At 34.0% G+C, this 25,064-nt stretch overlaps 2 protein-coding genes across 2 annotated transcripts; one reads left to right on the forward strand and one right to left on the reverse strand.

Annotated features, from left to right (window-relative positions):
- Nucleotides 1–3,271: 3,271 nt before the first annotated feature.
- On the forward strand, nucleotides 3,272–6,334 carry LOC143556977 (auxin response factor 10-like). Its single transcript, XM_077046163.1, has 4 exons — nucleotides 3,272–4,371; nucleotides 4,450–5,141; nucleotides 5,228–5,293; nucleotides 5,758–6,334. Exons 1-4 carry the CDS (start codon nucleotides 3,337–3,339, stop codon nucleotides 5,813–5,815), a joined length of 1,851 nt encoding a protein of 616 aa, XP_076902278.1. The 5' UTR covers nucleotides 3,272–3,336; the 3' UTR covers nucleotides 5,816–6,334.
- A 2,245-nt stretch (nucleotides 6,335–8,579) lies between these two features.
- On the reverse strand, nucleotides 8,580–14,553 carry LOC143556976 (homeobox-leucine zipper protein REVOLUTA-like). Its single transcript, XM_077046162.1, has 18 exons — nucleotides 14,177–14,553; nucleotides 13,441–13,600; nucleotides 13,281–13,363; nucleotides 13,093–13,183; nucleotides 12,690–12,785; nucleotides 12,483–12,596; nucleotides 12,079–12,162; nucleotides 11,845–11,997; nucleotides 11,698–11,772; nucleotides 11,512–11,618; nucleotides 11,245–11,407; nucleotides 10,965–11,159; nucleotides 10,791–10,871; nucleotides 10,586–10,720; nucleotides 10,185–10,522; nucleotides 9,981–10,086; nucleotides 9,751–9,900; nucleotides 8,580–8,750 (listed from the first exon to the last, which is right to left on the reverse strand). The coding sequence occupies exons 1-18, from the start codon at nucleotides 14,419–14,421 to the stop codon at nucleotides 8,601–8,603; spliced, it is 2,526 nt and encodes an 841-aa protein (XP_076902277.1). The 5' UTR covers nucleotides 14,422–14,553; the 3' UTR covers nucleotides 8,580–8,600.
- Between the last annotated feature and the right edge of the window lie 10,511 nt (nucleotides 14,554–25,064).

Below are 25,064 nucleotides of genomic sequence, written 5' to 3' on the forward strand. Positions count from 1 at the left end.
ATTTATTATTAAAGTTTAAACTGTGAAACCAAACTGGAACCAGGCCGCTAGTAACGATTTTGTTTCAACTTTCAATGGTTGAGTTTGGTTTTGGACGACAAAAAATCAGTATTAACGGTTGGACTCACAAGTTTAACTTAAAACCATCAAAACCAACACCGAACATCCCTACGTAACATATTAATTTATTTAAAATGAAAAAAAATTATAACAATATCATATCCAAATTAAAGAGTCGTTTTTATGGTGTAATTTTTTTATAAAAATATTAACGTTTGAAAAAGCTGTAATCGTTTAAAAATCATGGGTGAGAAGTTAGTTTACAACTTAAATTAAAAACATAATACGGTTAAGGATGAGGGACCAAATTTGTAAGTTGAATGAATTGTATTTAAAAGACAAGTTTACTCTTACTAATATATGTACATCATGCTTTAAATGTTGTAAATTACTTAAAAATGGATGTCTTAATTTGCCCTTGTTTGATGAATTATATATAGTATAGATTAATCTAAAAACTATTTAAAAAAGAATGGAAAATAATATAATAACAATAAGAAGAAGAAGAAACAAATATTACATACATATTTGCAGGTGTAGTGTAGGGTCAGAGAGCACACTGTCTGTTTTAGTGAGAGAAAGTAACTTGTTTTTAGTGAGAGAATGCTCTTCTTAACATTTGCAGGTATTAATATTACTGTTTTCCATTTTATTCCATTAATAATAATAATAATAATATTATTATCTCAAATCACTCTAATTATCTATCAATCACCGTGATCTCGCAATTCCACTTGTTTTCTTTCAGCAGTTCTTATTATTATTATTAACTGATTTCGTACTCTAATTGCACCGGCGGTTATTACAATTTTCAACAGGTGTGTTGTTATTATTATTATTATTATTATTATTATTATTGTTACAGTTGCGGTTAATTCGGATTAATTCGGAAGTTGTTATTATTATTATTATTATTATTATTATAGTTAGTAATTGTTTGTTGTTGATTTACTATTTGAGTTTGATATATTAATTAATTACCTAGGGTTTAATTGACGAGTAATATTGTGTGATTTGTTGAGTAATTGAAGATGAAGATGAAGATGAAGATGAAAATGAATTAGCTGGCTAACTGTGTGTTTTTGATTTGTGATTATTTGTTTTTGGATAATGAGAGTACTGTGTGTGATACTGTGTGATGCTGTAAGAGTGTTAAGTTATTATGTTAGTGGTAGTACTGTTTGAGTTGTGGTAGGTAGGTTGATTGTTAATGTGATAATGTTTTTGCTAGCGTTGTTAACGAACCGAGCCGAACAAGGCCTTAATGAACAAAAACGAACTGAGCCGAACAAGGCCTTAATGAACATAAACGAACCGAACCGAATCAAATCGGACAAGGCCTTAATGAACATAAACGAACAGAACTGAACAAGGCCTTAATGAACATAAACGAACTGAAACGAACAGAACCGAACAAGGCCTTAATGAACATAAACTAACCGAAACGAACAGAACAAGGCCTTAACTCTGTTTTTGATTTGTGATTATTTGTTTTAGATAATAAGAGTACTGTGTGAGATACTGTAATAGTGTAAGTTATTAAGTTAGTAGTAGTACTGGTTATGTTGTGGTAGGTAGGTTGATTGTTAATGTGGTAATGTTTTTGCTAACGTTGTAAACAAACCGAACCGAACCGAGCAAGGCCTTAATGAACATAAACAAACCGAAACGAACAGAACGAGGCCTTAATTCTGTTTTTGATTTGTGATTATTTGTTTTAGACTTTTAGATAATGAGAGTACTGTGTGAAATACTGTTGAGAGTGTAAGTTACTAAGTTAGTAGGTAGGTTGATTGTTAATGTGGTAATGTTTTTGCTACGGTTGTAAACGAACCGAACAAGGCATAAACGGACGTGAATGAACACATTAGTGAACGTTTACGAACGCAATTGAACGGATATGGCCTTTGTTTGTGTTCGTTCATGTAGTTAGTCGAACGAAATTCCTTGTTCGTGTTTGTAAATTAGTTAAGCTAACGAGCGTAAACGAATCTCCTAGCAAACGGTTTGTCGAGCGTTCGGTTCATTTATGTTCGTTAAGCTTTTATCAGACGAGTGAACAGTTAACGAACACCTAACCGAACAAATATTTTTGTCCGTGTTTGTTAATTAAGGAAATGAACTTGTTCGTGAACGAGCCAAATCAAACACAAATGATGTTTTATTTGATTTGGTTAAATGAGACTGGTCAGTGTCAACTGGTCTGTTTTATTTGATTTGTGATTATTTGTTTTGGATAATGAGAGTACTCAGTAGTCAGTACTGTGTGTGATACTGTAAGAGACAAAGATTGTTGGTTTGTAGCACTGTTTGTTTACCTTTTGGTAGGTAGGATGATATTGTTAATGTGGTAATGTTTTTGCCAGGGTTGTAAACGAACCGAACAAGGCTTTAACGGAAGTAAATGAACACATTATCGAACGCTCACTGACGCAGTTGAACAAATATGGCCTATGTTCGTGTTTGTTCATTTAGTTAAGCATACGAAATTCCTTGTTCATGTTTTTCATTTATTAAACGAACGAACGTAAACGAATCTCCCGCTGAATAGTTCGTCGAATGTTCAGTTCGCTTACAGCCCTACTGGTTTATGTTTGTTCATTAAGATTTTACAGGACAAGCGAACAATTCACGAACACCTAATCGAACGAAGTTTGTGAACTTGTTCGTGATCAGTTCACGAACACAAACAATGTTTTATTTGATTTGGCTAACTGAGAATGGTCAGTGTCAACGATTCGGCTGCCAAGTTTGTGTTGGTGTTTTTTTTAACATTTATGTTCATATGTGAATTTTACATATAAATTAATCACATAACACTTGCAATGTATAATACTGTTGTATGGTTAATAACCTTGCTTAAATCTATATGATTAGCTTAGAAAGCCATTAATTAAAAAGTATTAAAAGGCTTTAATGAAGAAACAAACATTAACGAACATATACGGACGTAAGTGAACACATTATCGAACGTTCATGAACATGATTGAACGAGTATGGCCTCTATTTATGTTCGTTCATTTAGTTTATCGAGTGAAATTCCTTGTTCATGTTCGCCATATTAAACGAACGAACATAAACAAACTTCCCGCCGAATAGTTCATCGAATGTTCAGTACGTTTACAGCCCTAGTTTTTGCGTATCATTCGTTATATTTGTAGAAACTTTTTGATTCTGCTTTAATTGTTTTAATATTTTATTTGTCAACAGCATTTACAAGTGAAATATTAAACATAGAGTACAAAAGTTAGAGATCTGAAAAAACAAGTAACAAGCATGAAAGAGGTAGAGAATAGTGTAGACTCTCGATTATGGCACGCGTGCGCGGGTGGGATGGCTCAAATGTGTTTACCGAATTCTAAGGTCTTCTATTTCCCACAAGGTCATGCTGAACACACCCTCGCAAATGTAGATTTTACTGGGATACCTCGGGTTCCACCATTCATCCTTTGCAGGGTGATTGATGTCAAATTCATGGCAGATTTAGAAACAGATGAAGTTTATGCTAAAATTATGCTGAGTCCACTTGGAAACAATGCCAACTTTGACAGTTTTGATGATGAAAGAACCCTAATGGACACTCATACCGTCTCTGAAGCTCCTGATAAACCGTCGTCTTTTGCAAAAACATTGACACAATCTGATGCAAACAATGGTGGAGGTTTCTCTGTCCCTCGGTACTGTGCAGAGACGATTTTTCCTAAATTGGACTATTCAATTGATCCACCGGTTCAAACAATAGTAGCTAAAGATGTTCATGGTGAAATTTGGAAGTTTAGACATATATATAGAGGTACCCCAAGAAGGCATCTGTTAACCACTGGTTGGAGTACTTTTGTGAACCTAAAGAAGCTTGTTGCTGGTGATTCGATTGTGTTCATGCGAGCCGAAAATGGTGAACTTTGTGTTGGGATCAGACGCGCTAAACGAGCGGGAATTGGTGGGCCCGGTGGGCCCAATACTACATCAGGCTGGAGTTCTTCCTTCTTTCGTGAAACTGGCAATAATATGATTAGAAATGGTAGAAACGTTAAAGTGAGGCCTGAAGATGTTATTGAAGCTACTTCACTTGCTGCAAGTGGTCAGACGTTTGAGGTTAGTTATTATCCGCGTGCAAGCACACCAGAGTTTGTTGTGAAAGCGTCTTCTTTAAATGCTGCGTTGTGTGTTCAATGGTGTGTTGGAATGAGGTTCAAAATGGCTTTTGAGACCGAAGATTCATCGCGTATAAGTTGGTTTATGGGAACTGTGTCTTCTGTTCAAGTTGTTGACCCGTTCTTTTGGCCTAATTCTCCATGGCGTATGTTACAGGTAATAATATTAACTTAAACCTTTTCATTTTGTAAGAATATGATAGACTAATGCATATATTCATATAATATGATGTAGGTTGATTGGGATGAACCGGATTTATTGCAAAATGTGAAACGTGTAAGCCCGTGGTTAGTTGAATTAATATCAAACATGCCACTAATTCACCTCTCACCTTTTTCTCCACACAGAAAGAAGCTAAGATTACCTCGATCACCAGATTTACCAAAAGACGGTTTTACCCTTCCTCAACCTTTTTCGGTCAACCCTCAAACAGCCACCACAGGCATACAGGGAGCCAGGCATGCTCGGTTTCAGATCCCGTTTTCGGATCTTAACCTAACCCACAAATTTCAGTTAAACCTTTTTCCTAAACACTTTGATTCGCCTAACAGTCATGATGCCATTAATGGCAATAATGACGACATATTATGCTCGCTGACCGTTGGTAATTCTAGCTACAAGTTAGATAAAAATGAAAACAAAGTGAAAACACCTATTTTTCTACTGTTTGGTCAACCGATACACGTTGATCAGCAAAGCTCACAACATTTTGGTCAACAAGAGGCGATTCCGGGTCAACATTGTGAAGTATTCTTGGAATCCGAGGATGTAGGTCGGACTCTTGATCTTTCTGTTATCAGGTCTTATGAAGAACTTGATAAAACTCTCGGAAACTGGTTTGGAATTGGACAGTTCAACGATTTGTCGTGTGTGATTTATAGTGATGCAGAAGGTGTTGTCAAACGAATTGGTGATGAACCTTTCAGGTATTTTCTTATTATTTTATCTGATATATTTTTTGTGTCATTCATAGATGCGTCTAAAGTTTTATATTGTTTTTTTCTATATGCAGTGAGTTTGTGTTAAAGGCAAAACGGTTGACTATTCTAATGGATGTGTGTGGTGGTGATCATGGAAGGTAATTGCCATTTATGTTTTATAAAAAAATAAAATAAAAATAATAATATCATATTTATACTTTCTATGGGCAAATTAAGACGCTACAAAATCTTTTACAAGATTTAGAGTTTATGGTATAACACCTAATGCAAGAGTAAGGAGGACAAATTTGTCTTTTGTTCTACTTTATCCTCGTAAATGATTATAAGTTACACATTTGCCCTCTAAACTTTAACTTTTAGTTAAAGATTACACTTTTACGGTTTGCCCTCTTCACGGTTTTTGAAAACTTTGAAAACGGCTATAACTTTTTCATATGTTAATATTTTGTAAAAAAAAAAGTTTCACCATAAAACGAGCATTTTATTTTCTGAAAGTATGGTATTGCTATAGTTGTTTTATTTAACACGTTGGGTGATTGTCAGTTTCTATGTTCCCCGTTGTTATAATATGTCGGTTAAAGCACATTGTTTCGTTTTTTAGGAAATTGGTTGGAGGGCACATATCAAAGCAGACAGGACATGCAAGTATATTTGCTTAGGAACATGGAGTTAAGGTAGTAATGGGCTTTTTTGTGGTGTTTGAACCATATGAATATGGTGTTGTGTTTTCGTTTTGTCTATGACTAGACTTAGCTTAGATGCATTATGCATGTACTCTTTAACAATCAACTAGACTGTTGCAACTTGCAACTTTTGTTTCCGTTGACTAGTATCAAGTCAAACTACCAAATTGATTTGGAAGAAAATGATTTTGATGCCGGTTTTCATCCGGTAGTTGTTAGAACAATCAATAGTTAGATTGAAGATAGAACCCAAATAGTGAGAACTGAATAAGGTAGTATTTTAGGACTAGAGAATGTTGAAAATTGACCCAAAAAGTGTAACCGACCTCTTAGAGTCTTAGACCAAGTGTAGTGGGCGTGACCTCATTTCCACATCGGCCAATCACACCCTTGCACGCCATTGCGTGATAGTGGGGTGCTGCTCTATCAGCGAGCGTGAGAGAGACAAAGTTGATTCTTTTTTGGTCAATCGAATAATTACACACCACTCTTTTTTATTTGCGATATTGTCCCAAAAGAGGGGATAGCGGGTTAACAAGTAGCTGAAATTTAAGGCCGGTTATTATTCTATTAATAAAGGGTAACCGAAGGTTAGGGTAAGTTATTATTCTCCTAACGATTATTTATATATTTTGTTCTAGTGAGAAGGATGTCAATGTTTATTATTATCTAAGTATTAGCTTTTCTATAACCTTGTATCAGAGACTTCCCATCTCGAATTGGGTAATTGGAGACCTCCCATCTCGAATCCGGTTATTATGTTTCATTAATTGAATCGTTTGTTTGAGTCCGGATTCTAGACTTTTATCAATTTCCTTTTTACATATATTTACTTTATTTTAACCAAACCACTAAACACTTTTATTGAGTTCGTTAGTGAGAACCTACTGCCTGCATGCCAGTGACGTTAAACCCACTTTTCCACTAACATCAACCACTACTCCACTACAGTCTTAATGAGGTTGAATTAACTAATGTGATATCTTTAGACAATTTGGGGGGGGGGGGGGGGGGGGGGTATGAAAGTGAAGTCTTTGGTTCTCAATCTGCCATTGTGAGCTCAGCTTCTTCAATGCTGCGGTCCGCATCAGTAAGTTTTGCTAGTAAGAATTTTCATGAAAATAAAAATTTAATTTTGAAAATTGAAGCAATGAATCATTCCAAAATGAGTGAGTTTGAATGCAGCTATAACTGTTTCTCAACCGTATGATATTATTTGTGACACGCGTCTCATATCCGAGGCTTCCAACAGGGTGCTTTTCTTGCAGCATTGTATATTTGTATACCTACATTGTCCTACTGTCTCCGGGTTGACTTGCATATTTGACTTTTGTTGACCAATAAGTAGGGGTTCATCGGATCGTTTTCGGTTTAAATGGGTTGTTGGATTTGAAAATTGGATTAGATTTCGAAATTGGGTATGGTTAGAAAACTCAATTCGAATGTTTAGTTCGGTTAAATATTAGAGCATTTGAGTCCGATTAGTATATTGAGCATCCCTACTAACAAGCGTACAAATCCAGATTTTGAATGTGAATTTTGATCTAATAGACTTTAAACAAAACCGTGTCGAAAGGTAATTAAATTAAGTGCTTTCCGCTTTGTAGTTAGTTAGTTAGTGAATAGTTAAAAGCTAAATAATTGTTTTGAGAAAATATATAATTTATATAACAAGTTAAAGAAATAAGTTGATGAATCTCGGGCGAAAATATGAACCAAGTTGGTTTTTTTGCTAAATGGGCAAAAGCCGTGTTGGAGGTGAGATAGCTCTCGGTAGTTCTGATCATGATGTCGAAGTGAAAAGGTGTTTGATGTCAAGGTGAGAAAGATGATATGAAAAAGGTGATGATGTTTGTCTGTTTATCTGTTATGGTTAAGAGTTGGTTGTGTAGGTAGGAAACAATGACACGTGTGTGGCTATAATGTGAAGATTGTGTAAAATGTGATTTTTAATATATATACAATGTCCTTCTAAGACAACAAATCATGGATATAGGTTTAACAACTATTTGCTTATGTTTTCTTTTGTGTTTACTGTTTAATAGCTATATATCAAGAATCTAATAAACATAGAAATTAGACAACAAAATAGACTTATCATACTAATAAACATTGACTATGTGAACCAATATATAAAAGCACTTGGAACTCTTTTGAGACATGGTACACTATACTTACCCGAAACCCGAAGAAAAAGCTGAAAACCCTATCAAAACCTGATCAAACACCCGACTATACCCGGGATCGGTTCCTTCCCGACCTGTTTTTAACTTTTGTTTATTATACCCGAAACCGATTCCGGTACCTAAAAATACCCGGGCACCTCCATATCTATCCATGCTCTATTAAATAATAGTTTTTATTCTTTTTTTTATTTCTCTATATCTATCTCTATTTAATTAAATAAGAGTTCGTATTCTTTTCGTTATTGTCTTTCCCTTTCTCGTTTTCCATTCATGAGACACGAAAGTTATAGAAAATATGTATACGAAACAAATACGATTTTCTATAACTATTCTCCATTTGAGAGATTACGAAAGCGATGATTTTTCCGACTACTTAGATTTTTCGTAAATTTGGAGATATGATAAATAAAGGGAACCTACTATGAAACCAAGCACCATCTATGATCTATCATTTCCATAGATTCCAAAACACTCTTCAATCAAAGTTCTAATTTATATCTAATACAACCAACAACATATAGAGCCAATGCTTCTTACACTTCTATCCAACCAATGGTCAAAAAAAAACATAAAAATTACAGAAATGACCAATTCACAAAAGAGAATGCAAGACAATGGACACTACTTTCATCTGCTGCTAAAACCTTCCACGCGATTGCTTGTTCATACGTTACATGACGGCCCATAGTTGACATACAAATTCCACCAGGTATATGAGCATACCCCTGTAAACAAACATAAAGAATATGCATATTCAACTTCTTTGATTAAAAAGATGCATAAAAACATCAGCTTTTTCGAAAAAGATGCATCTTTGATCAAAAAGATGCATAAAAACATGAACTTTTTACTAAAAAGATGCATAAAAACATGAATGTTTTACGAAAAAGATGCATAAAAACATGAATGTTTTACTAAAAAGATGCATGCTTCATGATCTTCGATAAAAAAACGCATAATAAAAACATGAATGCTGTACTGAAAAGATGCATGTTTCATCATCTTTGATAAAAAAGATGCATAAAACCATGAACCTTTTACTAAAAAAATACATATCTCATCATCTTTGATCAAAAAGATTGCATAAAAACATGAATATTTTACTAAAGAGACGCATAAAAACATGAATGTTTTACTAAAAAGATGCATTTTCATAATTTTTGATCAAGAAGCTGCATAAAAACATGAACTTTTTACTAGAAAGATGCATGTTTCATCATCTTTGATACAAAAGATGCATAAAACCATGAACCTTTTACTAAAAAAATACATATCTCATCATCTTTGATCAAAAAGATTGCATAAAAACATGAATATTTTACTAAAGAGACGCATAAAAACATGAATGTTTTACTAAAAAGATGCATTTTCATAATTTTTGATCAAGAAGCTGCATAAAAACATGAACTTTTTACTAGAAAGATGCATGTTTCATCATCTTTGATACAAAAGATGCATAAAAAATGAAAGTTTTACTATAAAGATGCATGTTTCATAAGCTTTTATCAAAAAATGCATAAAAACATGAACCTTTTACTAAAAAATGTAAATTTCATCATCTTGATAAAAAAGATGCATAAAAACATAAACTTTTTAATAAAAAGATATATATCTCATCATTTTTATCAAAAAGATGCATAAAAACATGAACTTTTTACTAAAATATGCTTAAAGTTGCTATATATTTTGCTAAAAATCTACTAATAGAAATCGTATGTAATATACCTGTTGCATTATCTTGGCAAATTCGGGAACTAATGCCTTTCGTCCTGCATCATCAAACATTTTGTCTAATGTGATGTCTTGTAAAGAAATAAGAGTTGTCTCCAACATGTCAAGACCGGCTTGATTTGCAAATATGAAAACCGGTTGCGCCTGCAAATCACACCAAACACATTTTATTAAAAATTAATAAAAAAGACAAATTTACATCAGCACTTAATAACTTATTATACCTTTAAAGAACAGCACAAAATTGCATCCTGATGTTGCCAAAGATCTTTCAATAACGACTCCCCGATTACCGAACCCGTGCTTAATAAATCTGCGCCCAAATGATACCTGAAAAACACCCACAAATCAAATCAAATGTTTTCAAAAAAAAAATCTTGAATTTGTATTAAACAAAACAAAATAATAAAAAAAGATAATAAATTTACGTGTAGCTTTGGCAGATCCATTGAGCTAAAGTGAGTGCTTCAGGCGAGCCGGGAGACGGTTTGGGGCCCACATTAGGGCTTAAACCCGAAGGGGATATAGCCATTGCGACTCTTTGAACCGAGTTGATCACGCTCCTTACATATTGTCGGGCCATTGTAGCTACACTTTCGGCTAGACTACTCTCAAAAGGAAACTGGAACATGATTGTTAAAACCGATCTTGTGGTTTGGCATGTTGACATGTCAGTTGAACCATGGTTAACCGCAGGAGTCACGTCTAGACTCGAGGTTAGGTCGAGTGTTCTATGTGTGGTTACCAACGCATTTTTACCATCGCCCTGGTAAACAAGATCAGTTAGTCAACGATCAAACAAAAAAGAAAATGAAACTATGAACTTAACTGGTTTGGGATCCAACGGGATTATGCGAAATCCCGACGGTACGAGCGGCGCATCATCGGGAAACATTTCATCGATCGGAGCAAAAATGAGTTCGGAACACGCTCCAACAGCGTTTTCATCAATTCCGTTGCATAACTAACATTTTGAAAAATAATCAAAAACAAATTCAAAATAATAAAGATAAAAAAGGTATCAAAAAGCGAACCTGCAAGAGATGAATGTCACGCGACATAAAAGGGTCCTCCTGACAAAGCGGTTGACCTTCAAGTCTTACAACTTCAAGCATCTACACGAAAGTAAAATACATACACTCATATAAGTACATATTATATAACATAAAAGTCATAAACACAGAAAATATGTTGTTTTTTGCAAATACCTCTTCGTGTTCAATTGTTTGACCAAGAGGCATGATAATTTGGTTGCCAGTGAAGCGTGTGGGCCTCACTCCGGGATACGTATTATTATACGGGTTGGCTTTAACTGAAGCAGCAGAATAAGCATCTACATTGAAGTCGGCCCATTCTGACCGGTGCTCGCGTAGAAACCGAACCAACACCGCTGGTGGCACATTCTGAATAATAAATAAACAAAATATTATTCAAGAAAACTAGATATTATGTTCATGACTAAGTAAAGAAAAATAATAAAAAACTCACTTCAAATAGCATAGAAGCTTTAGCACAAAGAATCCCGCCAAGATTCATAGAGTTAATAATATTCTTTGTTGAATTCACTGCAACGATAACGTCTTCAACACCATCACAATTCATTAACGACCACCCGTCGTCACTAAATCCATTCACGGCATCGTTAAAGCCTCTATAACAACACCAAAAGGTATAAATCAAATTACATAAATTCTTTTAAAAAAAATACATGTTTCAACTTATAAACAAATAAAACAAACTTATATTGAAGCTTACCTGCTTAATCTTTGACTTAACGTTCTCAAAACCGCCGGTTGCCTTCCAACTCCATAAACCACCTCTCCACTCGACTCCTGAGCTATTTGTCTAATATACCGCAACGCCTAAATCCAAATATCAAATAAATAAAGACAAAAAAATAAGTATAAAAAACCATTTACCATGAAAAACTGATTTACTAACCGCGATGGTCATTTTTTGTGCTACAACTTTGGAAGATTCATAAAGTGGACGAAGAACCTCGGGAACACTCCATGCCTAAATAAAGATAAACTTTTTTTAGCAACAAGTTAAAAACTTGCATTTATTGTATTAAATAAATTAACTTACCTCAAGATTTAAGTGATCAACTATGTGTACAATGGACCCACCACCTTCACAAGGGCGAATAAGGTAGCCACTTGGCAAGATTTCCCCTCTTACAAATTGAGAAGGGGCCGGATTCGGGCTTGCACCAGAGCCCGATAAGGATCTCTCACACACCTTAGGCATTGGAAAATCTCATCGGATTTAAATCTAATTAAATCTATAAAGAGAAGGGTAAAATGGTAATTTTGGACGTACCACAAGACTTCCGTTTTCTAAACTTGTAGTGTATCTTAAGGTCCAGAAATCCCGTGCGGGAGCGAGTGTAGTTGGAGCAAAAGTCTAATATACAAAATTATCACATTAATTTAAAAAAATTATTATATATATGGTTCTCTTTCAGAACTCTAAAATGTAAGAACTCCTAATGACCAATCATTTTATTTATTTAATATATATATTTAATATTAATATTATTTGACTGTAGTTTTGTGATCTACGCTTGCATATATGCATTAACAAAATTACATATAGGTGATAAAACTACACTCGAATAATATTAAATACATACAATAAATAAATAAATAAAATGATTTGTTTGTTGAAGAGTTCTTGAATTATTTGAAAGTTCTGAAATGATCCTTATACTTATTTATATTTACCTGCGTATAAACAAGTTCAATCGTCCCACCATTTCCAGCAGGAAACATTGTCAAAACCTCAAGGTTTCGGCAATCGCGGTACCAAGAAGGACGATTTTTGAGGATCTCTACAATCTATAAATCATGGAAATCGGTTATAATATAAATAAAAACTCAAATGTGAAACTAATCCTTTTGAATTGTTAAGATTGAGAGAAAATGTGTTACCTTTGTGGGCTCTAAACTTACGAGATCGCAGGCTCTAGCTGCCACTCCACTGCAACTCTGTGAAATGGCAAAGATCCCAACCGAATCCGGACCAGGCTGCAAAAATGAAAAAAAGAAAGATTTTGACTTTAATAACTAGCAATATCAATTAATTCAAGATTGTTATAAATGAGCAAAAAAAAGACTATTTTTATAACCAATTTAGATTTTAGACATTGTAATAATCAAGATTATTACATATAAGTCAATAATACTAAAAATTAGATTAAGTAATAAAAAAAAAATTCTAATGTACCATTTCGCCAAAATAAAACAAAAAAAATTGACTTGGATAACTGGTTTGACATTTTAATCAAGATTATTGTGAATTAATAAACATAGAGTTAAAAGAAAATATAAAAACCTTCATCCCAGGCATCTGGACCCAATCAACAGCAGTTCCCGTGGCCTTCAATAGGAACTCTGCCAACGTCTCTTCTGCAATCGAGATGAGTCTGCCAAAATCACAAATAATAATAATAATAATCAGATCACATAATTACCAAATAACACACACAAAAAAAACTTTATTTTATGGAAAGACCAAATTACCCAGCCGGGTTATTAGCATCTCTTAAAGAATGCTGTGGAGTGGTGATCACAGATTCACAGCTCGCATCAGTAGCTGCCGAACCCTGAAAAAAAATTATGAATAAAATTTTCTTCAGTGTTTATTAAACTTTTGTGTAGTGAAGCTTATATATAAGCGTACCGTATGCAATTGTTGACGCATGTATCCGTTTTCACATACAAGCTGCGACACTTGTTTTTGCAGGCGATCATTTTCCTCCATTAATAGTTTATTCATGGCAGATAGCTTCTTGTTAACTGTCTGAAGCCTAGAAGACTCTTTCCTTTGCTTCTCTCGACATCTAAGTGCGTAATAATATTATTAAAATTTACCAAAATAACCAGTTTTGCCTACATTCTAATCTAAAAAATTGTAAAATCACATGTTCAATCTAACTAAATTATCACATAGGCAATGAAATTTAAAGATCCAAATATCATTACATATAAACCACTAAAATGAGATTAGAGTTTAAATCTTTAAGTAATTTTCTATACTAAAAATATGTAAAATCACATGTTTCCCTTAATTAAATAAACACATTTAGTGAAATTCAAAGATCCAAATTCTCTCTACATCTATGCACAATATATAATAAGATTAAAGTTTACTCCTTTAAGCAGTTAACCTACATTCATTTCCATAAACACAAAACAATAAAAGATTAAAGTTTAAATCTTTTAGCAATTTTACCTACATTCAACTTCCCTATTAATCAACTTACCACATATATAAAATAAAACTAAAGATCTAAACTTGGTGCAACAAAATTGGAAATAAAATAAAAAAATCATAAGTTAACATAAACCAAGAATACTCAATTCCAGAATCTTGTTTATTTGTAGATATATACTTACATGTATAGTTATAGTTATACCTTCTATTTTGAAACCAAACTTTGATTTGTTTAGGTTCTATGTTGGACAAAATAGGGTATTCTCTGATCAACTGTTGTCTTCTCAAAGAACTAGGTTTTGGGCACTCTGCATAAACTCTTTCCAAAGCTTCAACTTGTTCAGTTGTGTACCTTACATATTTACCATTATCTAACTGGTGTTTGGTGATACTATTATTACCACTGATCTCTTTGTACTGCTGCTGGTGTTCAACTGCCATAGCCATTTTTTTTAACCAAAACCCACCTCAAATATCAATACTTTTGGAGGTTGATTGAATCTTTTTTACAGACCCACAAACTAAATCTTCAAGAAAATGAATCTTGAGCAAAAAGATTCAATTTTTAAGTTAATTTAACTCAAAAATCACTACTTTTGAAGGTGGATCAAATTATTTAAACAAACCCACAAAGAAAATTTTCAAGAAAATGAATCATGAGCCAAAAAGACTTGATATTTAGCTTGGTTTCAAGATACCCAAAAAGACAAGCATTGATCTTGAAGTTGAATTTAACCAAAACCCAGAAAAAACCCACATCAAGAATCAATAGTTTTGAAGGTGGATCAAACTATTTGAGCAAAAAGATTTGATATTTAGCTTGAATTCAAGAAACCCACAAAGGAAAGTAATGATTTTTAGCTTAATTTCAAAAAAAAAAAAGATTTTGAAGCTCTCTTAGACTTCTTGATATGTAGAAGAAGAAGAAGAAGAAGAAGAAGAAGAAGAAGAGAGGCAACAAAGAGGAATTAGTGAAGAAGATACAAGATTTTAAAGGTGGTTGAAACCCTAAACATGATGTGTGTGTTTTAGAGGTGAAATTAAGCAAAATGTTTTAGAGACAGAGAGAGAAAATTGAATGAGAAATTAAGGAATTGAAGTTGGAAATAGAGACAGGTTTTTGGGTTTGTCACTGAGATGTAAAAGAAGAGAGAGAAAGAGAGTTGTGTTGGAAATCCAAAATATGACAGTTATATATGCTGCTGTTGCTGGTGTGCAGCCTCTAGCCAGCCTTTGGCTTATGCTTATGCAATATTAATATTAATTAATATTTACTTTTATTATTATTATCATTCAAATGGAGACTCAAGTTCGAATCTCGTGTCACTTTTGGGTGAATATTGTCAATTAAGGAATTTGAGATATGCCTTGTGCAAATGTTGTCGGTTCGAACCCAGAGCCCACCCGGGGTTTTGTCCCATCGTGTGTTACGCCAGAGAGTTCTGCTCTTGTGGTGGCACAACGGCTGTCAAGTGGCAATCAGCGATATGGTTACCTGGGAGAACACCCAAGCCAAACTCTGAAGCCAGCATGAGCCCAGTTAAGACAACATAGTCTAGCTAGAGTGGGGCATCGGGGCTCTCTAAATTTTGAGAGTGCGATAGCCTAAGTACAAGAAAGTCGATGTTCTAAAAGAAAAAAATAGTTACCCATGTGCTTCATACGCGGTGAATCAATGACGAAAGACCATTATCAGCTGGCCCAACCTAGTCGTACAAAGCTTTTAAGCGTCTTCAAGTTATCTCCAGTTTCGGAATTACCCACCAATCTAAAGGCCACTAGTCTTAAAACCTAGAGCCCTCATAATCGAATCAGAAATCACAAATATCTAGGTCTTCTTTTATTGAATTACCCATGTACCTCCTAAAATGTTATATATGTGGATTGAATCTTGCTTTCCTTTAAAGAATATGTGTATGTTGGAAAGGATTATTATTATTATTATTATTATTATTATTATTATTATTTACTACCTAAAAAAACATTTTGAACTATATACAATATTTGAATGAGGATGGCATCATGCTAACCAACTAGAGTAGACAAGTAGTTTGTGTACTTGTGCTGGGGTGTGTGTGACTTTTGAAAGGTTATGCTAGAAAACAAGGGAAAGTTGCATCAAGTTATTTTACCTTGTATTGTTTTTGAAGTTAACAATGTTTATAACATACTATTTTGAACTAGTATTATTTGTGGTTTGGGTTTAACTTTAATTAAGATTCTTAATAACATAAGGGGGTGTTTGGTAGAGTGAATTGAGGGGTGAGAAATGGAATTGGAAATAATTCTCTTGTTTGTTTATGAAAGAAAGATGTGAGAAATGGAAATAAACCATTTCCATTTCTCTGATTTTGATTCTCTAAAAAAAGCGGAGAATTGGATTTCTAGGGTTTCATTTCTCCCATTTTCCTCCTTTTCATTTCTCCCATTTTCCTCCTTCAGCAAGGATAGCACCGCAACCCAATTGCCTCCTGTTAATCGTTATCTCGATAGTCACTCACCAATCGGTTGCAACATTCACCTATTCCTTCAATAACCTTTATAATTGCTAATCGATTAGCTGGTGATGTAGTCTATTGGGTTTCGACTATTTTCATTGATGCCTCTTCGAAATACGATCAGGTACTAATCAATATATCCCTTGATAATTAGGTCTAAATCCCGCTATTTTTTCGATTTCTACTTGAATATCGCCCTGCTTATAATTGGGCGAATTTGCGTCAGCATTCGATAATGCCCTCAACTTTTGATATATACAACTGATACATGGGTATCGTTTGGATTAGTTAGATATCAGTTTAGAAATGTTTATTTAGGATGAAGATTTTGGATTTTTTCTTTTTGGACAATATATAAGTTTGGTTCCTCTGAACATGGTGCGCTTATTATAAACTATCGTGAGGTCTAGTTTAGTGTATAATAGGAACTATGAACTCTTTTGATTTATTATATATATGAAGTTTAGATTTAACAGACACAGAGCAAACTGATATACTTTTTTTCATCAGCATCGACAGTCACCTGACATCCATCAGCATCGGCCGCCGTACCTGGAATCAGCTTCTATCAATCATTTAATCATCAGCAAACCTAACCTGCGAGTTCTCCTTTAATCCAACACTTTGTTTTCATTATACATCTTATTCTATTAGCTTTGTACAAATCAATAATTATTAAGTGGTAGAACATGAATTAGGTTTATGTTGTTGATTAAATTAGCAACTGCTTCAATATTCTTAGCTAAATGAAGTTTAGATTTAACAGACACAAAGCAAACTAATATTTGGATTATATTTTGGAGTTATTTGTTTTTCTTGAATTTTCTTATATTTTTATGTGTAGATGGCAAGATCACCTTCCAGACAAAGAATAGTTGCCATAGGTGCATTTTATGTCATTTATGTTACGATTCGTTGGTGGATGTTGTGTACTTATCATTTGCGTCGGTTGATTGAGTCAATGACTTTACGTACAAAATATTTAATGAGTTACCACAATAGGCGTGAAAACATGGTGAGGATGGTTTATGAAAGTGATGTTACGAGTTTTGTTAACATAAGAATGAATATAAATGCATTTACAACATTTTGTGATATGCTATAAACTAGAGGGGGACTAAAGAATAGTAAAAACATGCTAGTCGATGAGCAAGTTGCTATGTTTTTACATACCCTTGCTCATAATGCAAAGAATAGGATACTAGTCAACAGATTTCATAGGTCTGGGGAAACTGTAAGTCGGTATTTCAAGTTAGTCTTAAATGCTATATGTCGATTACACAAAGAACTCTACAAGTCACCCGTGCCAGTGCCAGATAATGAAACTGATGAAAGATGGAAATGGTTTAAGGTTAGTCAAACACATTTTTTATTAAAGATATTTTTTACTAACATACATTAGTAAGTAATGATTTCTTTTAACTCAGGGTTGCTTAGGAGCATTAGATGGAACATACATTAAAGTTAAAGTCCCTGCTATCGATAGAAAACCTTATAGGACAAGAAAATGGCAGATTTGTACTAACGTACTCGGAGTATGTACGAGAGACCTTTTATTTACGTATGTCTTAGCGGGATGGGAGGGTTCTGCAGCTGATAGTAGAGTTTTGCGTGATGCAATCAGTAGACCCAATGGTCTTAAAATAACTCCAGGTATGTGATAGACAATTTTCAAAGAATATACATAGATTTAAGTATGATAATTAACATAGAGTTTATGGTTAATTGTAGGAACATACTACCTTTGTGATGCCGGTTATACAAATGGTGAAGGATTTTTAACTCCATATCGAGGTCAACGTTATCATCTTAACGATTGGTCTCGTCCTCCTACGAATGCTAAGGAGTTCTTTAATATGAGACATTCATCGGTCAGGAATGTTATAGAAAGATGTTTCGGAATGATTAAAGATAGATGGGCTATTTTGCGTGATAACTCATATCATCCCATAGAGTCCATGCCACGTATCATCACTGCTTGTTGTTTATTGCACAATTTCATACGAACAACAATGAGTGAAGACCCTCTTGATAACGAAATCCCAGTAAATCACACACAACCTGCAAATGACCATGACAATGTTATTTCTATGATCGAGCCCTCACAAGAATGGACCGATCGTAGAGACCTTCTTGCTAATGAAATGTTTAATAGTTGGACTGCGATGCGTGCGCAACGTGCCAACAATGTTTCTTAATTATGTTTGACAATTATGTATTTTTTATTTGTAGAACCAAGGATGTTTTTTATTAATGTTTATTTATGCACTTTATTTGTTTCTTATTAATGTTTCTTGTTATATTTGTATTTGTAGTTACATGAATTATGATTTTTAATTGTATAATTATGCATTTGTACGTAGACATGGCAGATTCAAATATAGTGAGAGGAGTTACTCGGAGCAAGCATACCTGGACAAATGATGAAGATGCAAAGCTAATTGATGCATTAATGGAGATACATGCATCCGGAAAGTATGCTGGTGCTGACAATGGATTCAAACCAGGTTATTTAAATAGTGTTCAACAATTGCTAGATGTAAGTCTTCCTAACTCTGGCCTCAAAGCAGAACCACATATAAAGTCTAGGATGAAGACATGGAAGACACACTTTAGCATTGTATATGATATGGTGCATACAAGTGGGTTTGGTTGGGATGAACAAAAATGTTGTATTATTGCCGATGATAGTGTTTGGAATGAATACGTGAAGGTATATTCTAAAAAATATATTTTTTAGATTTTAAAATTTTAGTCTAATTTATTTGTAATTGTCTTGTAGTCTCACAAAGGTGCTGTGAATTTTCGTGACAAGTCATTTCCTTTCTATGACAAATTGTGTACCATATTCGGTAAGGATAGAGCTACTGGTAGTAAAGCAGTTGACCTTGGAGAAGAAGATGTTGTTTAAGAGACGCAAAAAAGCTCACCTGTTGATATTGAAGACTTTGATTTTGTTGATGAAGTCGTTCCAAATGTTGATAGATCTGAAGGACAAACAGGAAGTGTAACAAGCAAGCGCAAAAGAGGTAGAAGCACGGATGCAGATGAGATATATCGAGAGTCTTGCAAAGATATCAAGGAAGTTTTGCTTCGATTTGGGGAGATGGTGGGTGAACAACTTAGCAAAGAAGGTATGGAGGCTCGTGAAATCTATGAAAAGGTTAGTGATGAGTTGAAAGCTTTACCAGGTATCACTACGAAAAAACGGTTCAAAGCAGCTCATTTGATTGGTAAAGATGTGGATCTAGGACGTTCTTTTCTTGCGTTGACAATAGAAGAGAAAATTGAGATGGTCGAGTTGTATACCGATGGTTCAATGGGATAGTTGTGTATGGTTGAAGTATGTTTTGTATGTGAATTGGTTTTAACTATGGTTGTTGTTTTTTGCTTAAAAACTATGTTTTGTATGTGAATTGGTTTGATCAATGCATATTTTGGTTGGAATTTATGCATATTTTTATATGTTTTTTATTTTTTAATAAATATTTGTTATGAAAAAAATACTTGTGCTAATGATAAAGTTGATATAATTCTCTGTTTATTTTCTATGTACCAAACAAGAGAAATGATTCTCAGCTATATTTCTCTACTGAAATCTCTGTACTACCAAACAGAACAGTCAATTCTCATTCTCCAGACCAATTCCCTTTCTCTGCAATTTCATTTATCTATTCCATTTCTCTACAATTCCATTCTCTGTACCAAACACCCCCTATAAGTGATCGCATTTAGGGTTGTTATGTCTTCGCATAGTCAATTATAATGAGCAACAAGTGGATATCGAATTGTTTTAAACTAAAATAGTTAGAGTTTATAGTAAGTCGAGAGTTAAGTTTATCTTACTTTGTTTATACTAATGATTATTTATTAAAATATTAATTAATTATTATATTTTTATTTAGGTTGAGACATCTAAATATTTGAATTTAATAAATGGGATATCTTGGGTTGAAAAGTCTCACTTAAAATAAAATCTAGATGGCATTGTTGGGTTACCGGGTTTCCTCACTAGAATGAAATGTAGATGGTCGGGTGGGTCAATAGCCCATTAGACGTCAGTGATTAAAATTAGCCTTAAAAGAATAATATTTATTATTAATTATTAATTTAGAAAAAAAAAACAAAATGTTTACATTTACACTTTTGATAAATAATATATTTTATTATTTATTAATTGCTTTTAAACAACTATAAAATTAATAATATTTATTATATGAATCTTGTAGGATCAATGTAATTATAGCTTTTTTGCCAAAAGAAACAATAAAAGATTTGAGAGATGGGGTGGAATTCTTTTTTCTATTAAATTCGGATGGCAGGGACTCACTTTATTTGGGTCAAATCCAATCTTGACGCAGCTCAGCCTGGCCCATCACCTCCCCTACCATTAGGCATTAGCCCTTAAATTATATTATTATTATTATTTTAATATTTTTAAATTGAGAAGAAAATATAATTGTATTTTATAAATTAAGAAAAAAAATATATATAGTAGTAAGGTTTTAGTGCATTCTTGAATTGTTCGTTATCTATATTAAATAACTAGGTTTGGAGACCCCGTGCTTTACGACGGGATCACTAAATCGTAAAAAAACATACGTAAAAACGTAAAGTCACGAACGTGCTGTGAGTTGACGTGAAGTCAATCTGTATCAGGTTACGACATCAGAACTAAACAAAAGAAATAAATCTGTCAATGCCAAAATACAACAAATTATCATATGTAGAACAAAAAAAAACAACACGTTACGGATGCGAGCCAACAGAGTTTCAGTTATTATCAGCGTGCCAACACAAATTCGTAAACATAAATTGGTAAGCCAAAAAAAATTAAAAGCGTTGTATTTAACATTGGCACGTGGATATAAAAGCATGTGACGATAGGATATTTTTAAATTATGAAAAAGTTTTGCTCATTGTAAAGACGGACCATAAATATACAAAATCAAAGTAGAAATCGTTTGACTGACATATAAAACGTGTAAAGCCGACACTTACATAAATTTATTGTTTAAAAAAAAGTTTGTTAAATATTATAATTGGTTAAAACAAAATGTAAATTAAAGAGAATAAAAACCATTATTTTAATTATAGGCTAGTGATTGAATTAAATAATATATTAGAAAATTGAATAGTTAAAATGTATGGAGAAGTAAATCTACTTTTTATTATATATTTATATATTTATTATTATATATATTTTTGTATTTACTCACAACAACTTAAAAAAATATTAAAAAAATATTGAACAGTAAACCATAATTTAACTTTCTCAAATAACATTTTTTATCACTTATAGTCAATATCACTCCCGAACACATCTTATAATTTACAAAAACCTCTCACATACTTTTAAGACACAAGCGGTGAATGCTCTTATATATGTATTCGCATATCAAACTTTAACATTATATTTTTATTCATATTCAAACACAATTTAATATTACTTTATTTGTGTTTTACATCATAAGATGTGAGAGGAACGAGCCATGTAGGCACACACGTCGTCCATGTGTAAAACTGTTCTTTGCGGATGGGCTTCGTCGCCCATTTCCATAACGCCATGATCCGGTTTAAAGTCTTTTTGCCGTCAAATTATATATACATATACATGTATGTGTGTATGAGAGAGAGAGAGAGAGGATGGCCCCATCAAATTTCTCCAAGCTACCCGTCTTCACATTACCCCCCCCCCCCCCCCCCCCAAATATGCCCCTCTACGGTGTTTGGGTCTTTAAAGCCCCATTGCCATCCGCTTTAAAGGCCGCTTCTATTGTTCCTTAAACAATGAATCCGATAGTGAATTTGATGTTTTGACCGATAGTAAACAACTATAAAAAATATATATAAAAATTCACCTATAAATACCACACAAAGCTTATTTTTTTACACAAAACTCATTCACTAATGAATTGTTTTCATCATTTTCACCATCATCACCATCCTTCAAGGCCGATGAGATTTCGTCACAACACTTATAGTCGTGACACAATCTTTAGTGCAATAAGTTGAAAGGTCAGGCCCAAGAACAAGAGGACTTCGTTTAAGTTAGGATCGTGAAGCCCCTAATAATTGTCTTGTGCAAGACTGGTATCCCAATGGCTGTACATACATTGACTAAATGTTTAAGCGTTGTTTTCGAATGAGCCAACAAGTATAAATAGAATTTGATATAAAAGTCATACCATAATTTTAATTTTTAAGCAAATCCAACTAAAACATTTGGTCCCATACGAATAAATAAAGTGTTTGGATGATTGAATATTAAGGAATATATACAAAGGCCTTGATCCTGGACCAATGTGGATGACAACACAGCATAAGTATGGTTTCTTAATTCCAGACCAACATTATACAAAACCCATTAGCTATTGTAAGTTGTAACATGGTCCCTCTTTACATTATTTTTCTTACATGTTTTTAAAATTATATTTGTTATACAAAACAAACATCATAGCTTATATAATAGCATATCTAATGTTTATAACATTATCGCATTATGTAATCTTGATATATTTAAGTTTTCTCTAATATGCGAAGCGCTTATCGACCCGTGGTGGAGTGCGGGTTATTACACACTAGTTATATTTAATAATACAAGTATGATCGCATGAAATGTGAGGTCCGCCAATGTGTGTCCTATATCAGCTTAAGGCAAGGACAGACCCTTCTATCCATGTCATTAACACACATATATATATAATGTGTATGTATGTATGTATAGTCTCATACTACATATACAACAAGAAAAACAATTTAATACTAGTGTTTTGCACAATATTGTTCACTTAAATTAGGGATGAGCTTGGGACAGTACCCGTACCCATACTTGTACCCTATTGTACCAGTACCGAAAATCAATAAAATCGTTGTAACACCCCGACCAAAAGCGGATTATACATCGGGGCGCCACATATTGTTTCATTACTCGTGACACTATTGGTGTCAATATTTATTAATACACATTTTATCGCGCACGCGCAGCGGGGAAAATAAAGAACATAAATCAAACATAAATCAATATATTATAAATTATAACATTCAAACATCATTAACTTGTCCTGATACATTTTAATTCTAGGTCCAAAAGTAAAAACGTCCTACGTGTCCACAAGCTCCAAAACAGCTACTGCAAACCTGAACATGTGTTAAAATAAACGTCAAACACTTGCGTGTTGGTGAGAAATCAAGTTTAATACAATACATAGATAACAATAAATCTGCGCGCATCATGTGTATGTCTGGTTTTCAACAAGGGTGTAATCTGATCGGGACCAACTCTAAGAGACAAGACTGCCAGTGCTCACAATTGAGCTCACAAACAAGACTAACTGTGCATGTGTAAACAAAAGAGAAAATCATAAACGAATGTTCTCCCGTGTTCATCTAATGGTACCATGAAAACTGCGGAATAGACCGACAAGACGGTTAATGATCCACACATACAAATAAACAGCCAAGTCTACGTCCTCAACACATGGGATACTGCGTGACTAAAGTTCATAAACAGTTTAAGACTCAAGTTTTGTATGAACACATGAACATCCCAAAGCATTTAAAATAAAAAGGGATTAGATACGAGATAACTCACTTGATAAACGATGCGGTGAAAGATAAAGCAAGAACCAACTTTAAACAAGCACAAGTTAACCTATAAGTAAAGATTATTGTTTTAACGATCGGTTTTAAGTCTTGATTATAAGTTAGCATAATTAATAAGTAAATTATTTTATATATATATATTACCGGAAAACAGAGCAGAACAGGGAGGAAGACGGAGGCAAGAGAGGAGGGAGGCGGCTGAAGAACAACGGCAGAGAGCAAAAAGGGAGGAAGAGAATAAGTGTAGTGTGTGAAGTGTTAAGAAAATAGTACTATATATAGGCAAACCCTAGGGGACACAAACCCTAGAAAAGATCTCCAAAAGTAAAAGAAAAGATATCAACAGTAAAAAGTTCTGAAAAGTAAAGATATCAAAAGATATGGCAGCTGCAGGGAGCAAGATAAAGCTGACAGGGAACAGTAACAGGCATGGGCGGTTCAGATAAAGGTACTGGTCAAGCATGGCAAAAGCAGATCTCAAAAGATAATGTCAGTCACTTTTTCTACCAACCAATGGGGGTTGGTACGCATGCTGCGCCGAAAGTAACTATTCAGACATTAGATAGGTTAGGTCAACAGCACAGAAGATAAGACAACACAAAAGCATACAGGCTGGAATAAACAGAAGATACAAGGGTTAAGCGCGGGAAGGCTGAGTGCGCGAGCGCGAAGGCTGGCACAACAATCCTTAGCGCACTGCGGGAAGAATCACAAATCCTTAGCGTGCTGCGTGAAGAGCAAGAATTCTAAGCGCATCGTGGGAAGAACATACATTCTTAGCGCATTGCGGGAAGAACATGCATTCTTAGCGCGCTGCGAGAAGAGTTCTCTTCACGCATCGCAGGAACAAGATGTCTTCACGCAGGCTTCCATATAAGGAGTCTGGCGCGTGGAGCTGCAGACATCCTTAGGCGGGAAGAACCAAAGGACAAGCCGGAGGGAAACAAGGCGTAAGGGCGGGACGGCGACAAGAGGGAAAAGAAGGCG

This window comes from Bidens hawaiensis, unplaced genomic scaffold (assembly GCF_021521415.1).
Source record: "Bidens hawaiensis isolate Kalapana, Puna unplaced genomic scaffold, B.hawaiensis_p1.1 tig00018764_1, whole genome shotgun sequence".
NCBI lineage: Eukaryota > Viridiplantae > Streptophyta > Magnoliopsida > Asterales > Asteraceae > Bidens > Bidens hawaiensis.

Excerpts from the sequence above, each read along its gene's own strand:
- LOC143556976 (XM_077046162.1), bottom strand. The coding sequence starts at position 14,421 with ATGGCTATGGCAGTTGAACACCAGCAGCAGTACAAAGAGATCAGTGGT. Across the intron at positions 11,998-12,078 it reads TAGAAAACGGAAGTCTTGTG|GTGTGTGAGAGATCCTTATC; the intron begins GTACGTCCAAAA and ends CCAATGCCTAAG. Across the intron at positions 8,751-9,750 it reads TTGCCAAGATAATGCAACAG|GGGTATGCTCATATACCTGG; the intron begins GTATATTACATA and ends GTTTGTTTACAG.
- LOC143556977 (XM_077046163.1), top strand. The coding sequence starts at position 3,337 with ATGAAAGAGGTAGAGAATAGTGTAGACTCTCGATTATGGCACGCGTGC. Across the intron at positions 5,142-5,227 it reads ATTGGTGATGAACCTTTCAG|TGAGTTTGTGTTAAAGGCAA; the intron begins GTATTTTCTTAT and ends TTCTATATGCAG. Across the intron at positions 5,294-5,757 it reads TGTGGTGGTGATCATGGAAG|GAAATTGGTTGGAGGGCACA; the intron begins GTAATTGCCATT and ends TTCGTTTTTTAG.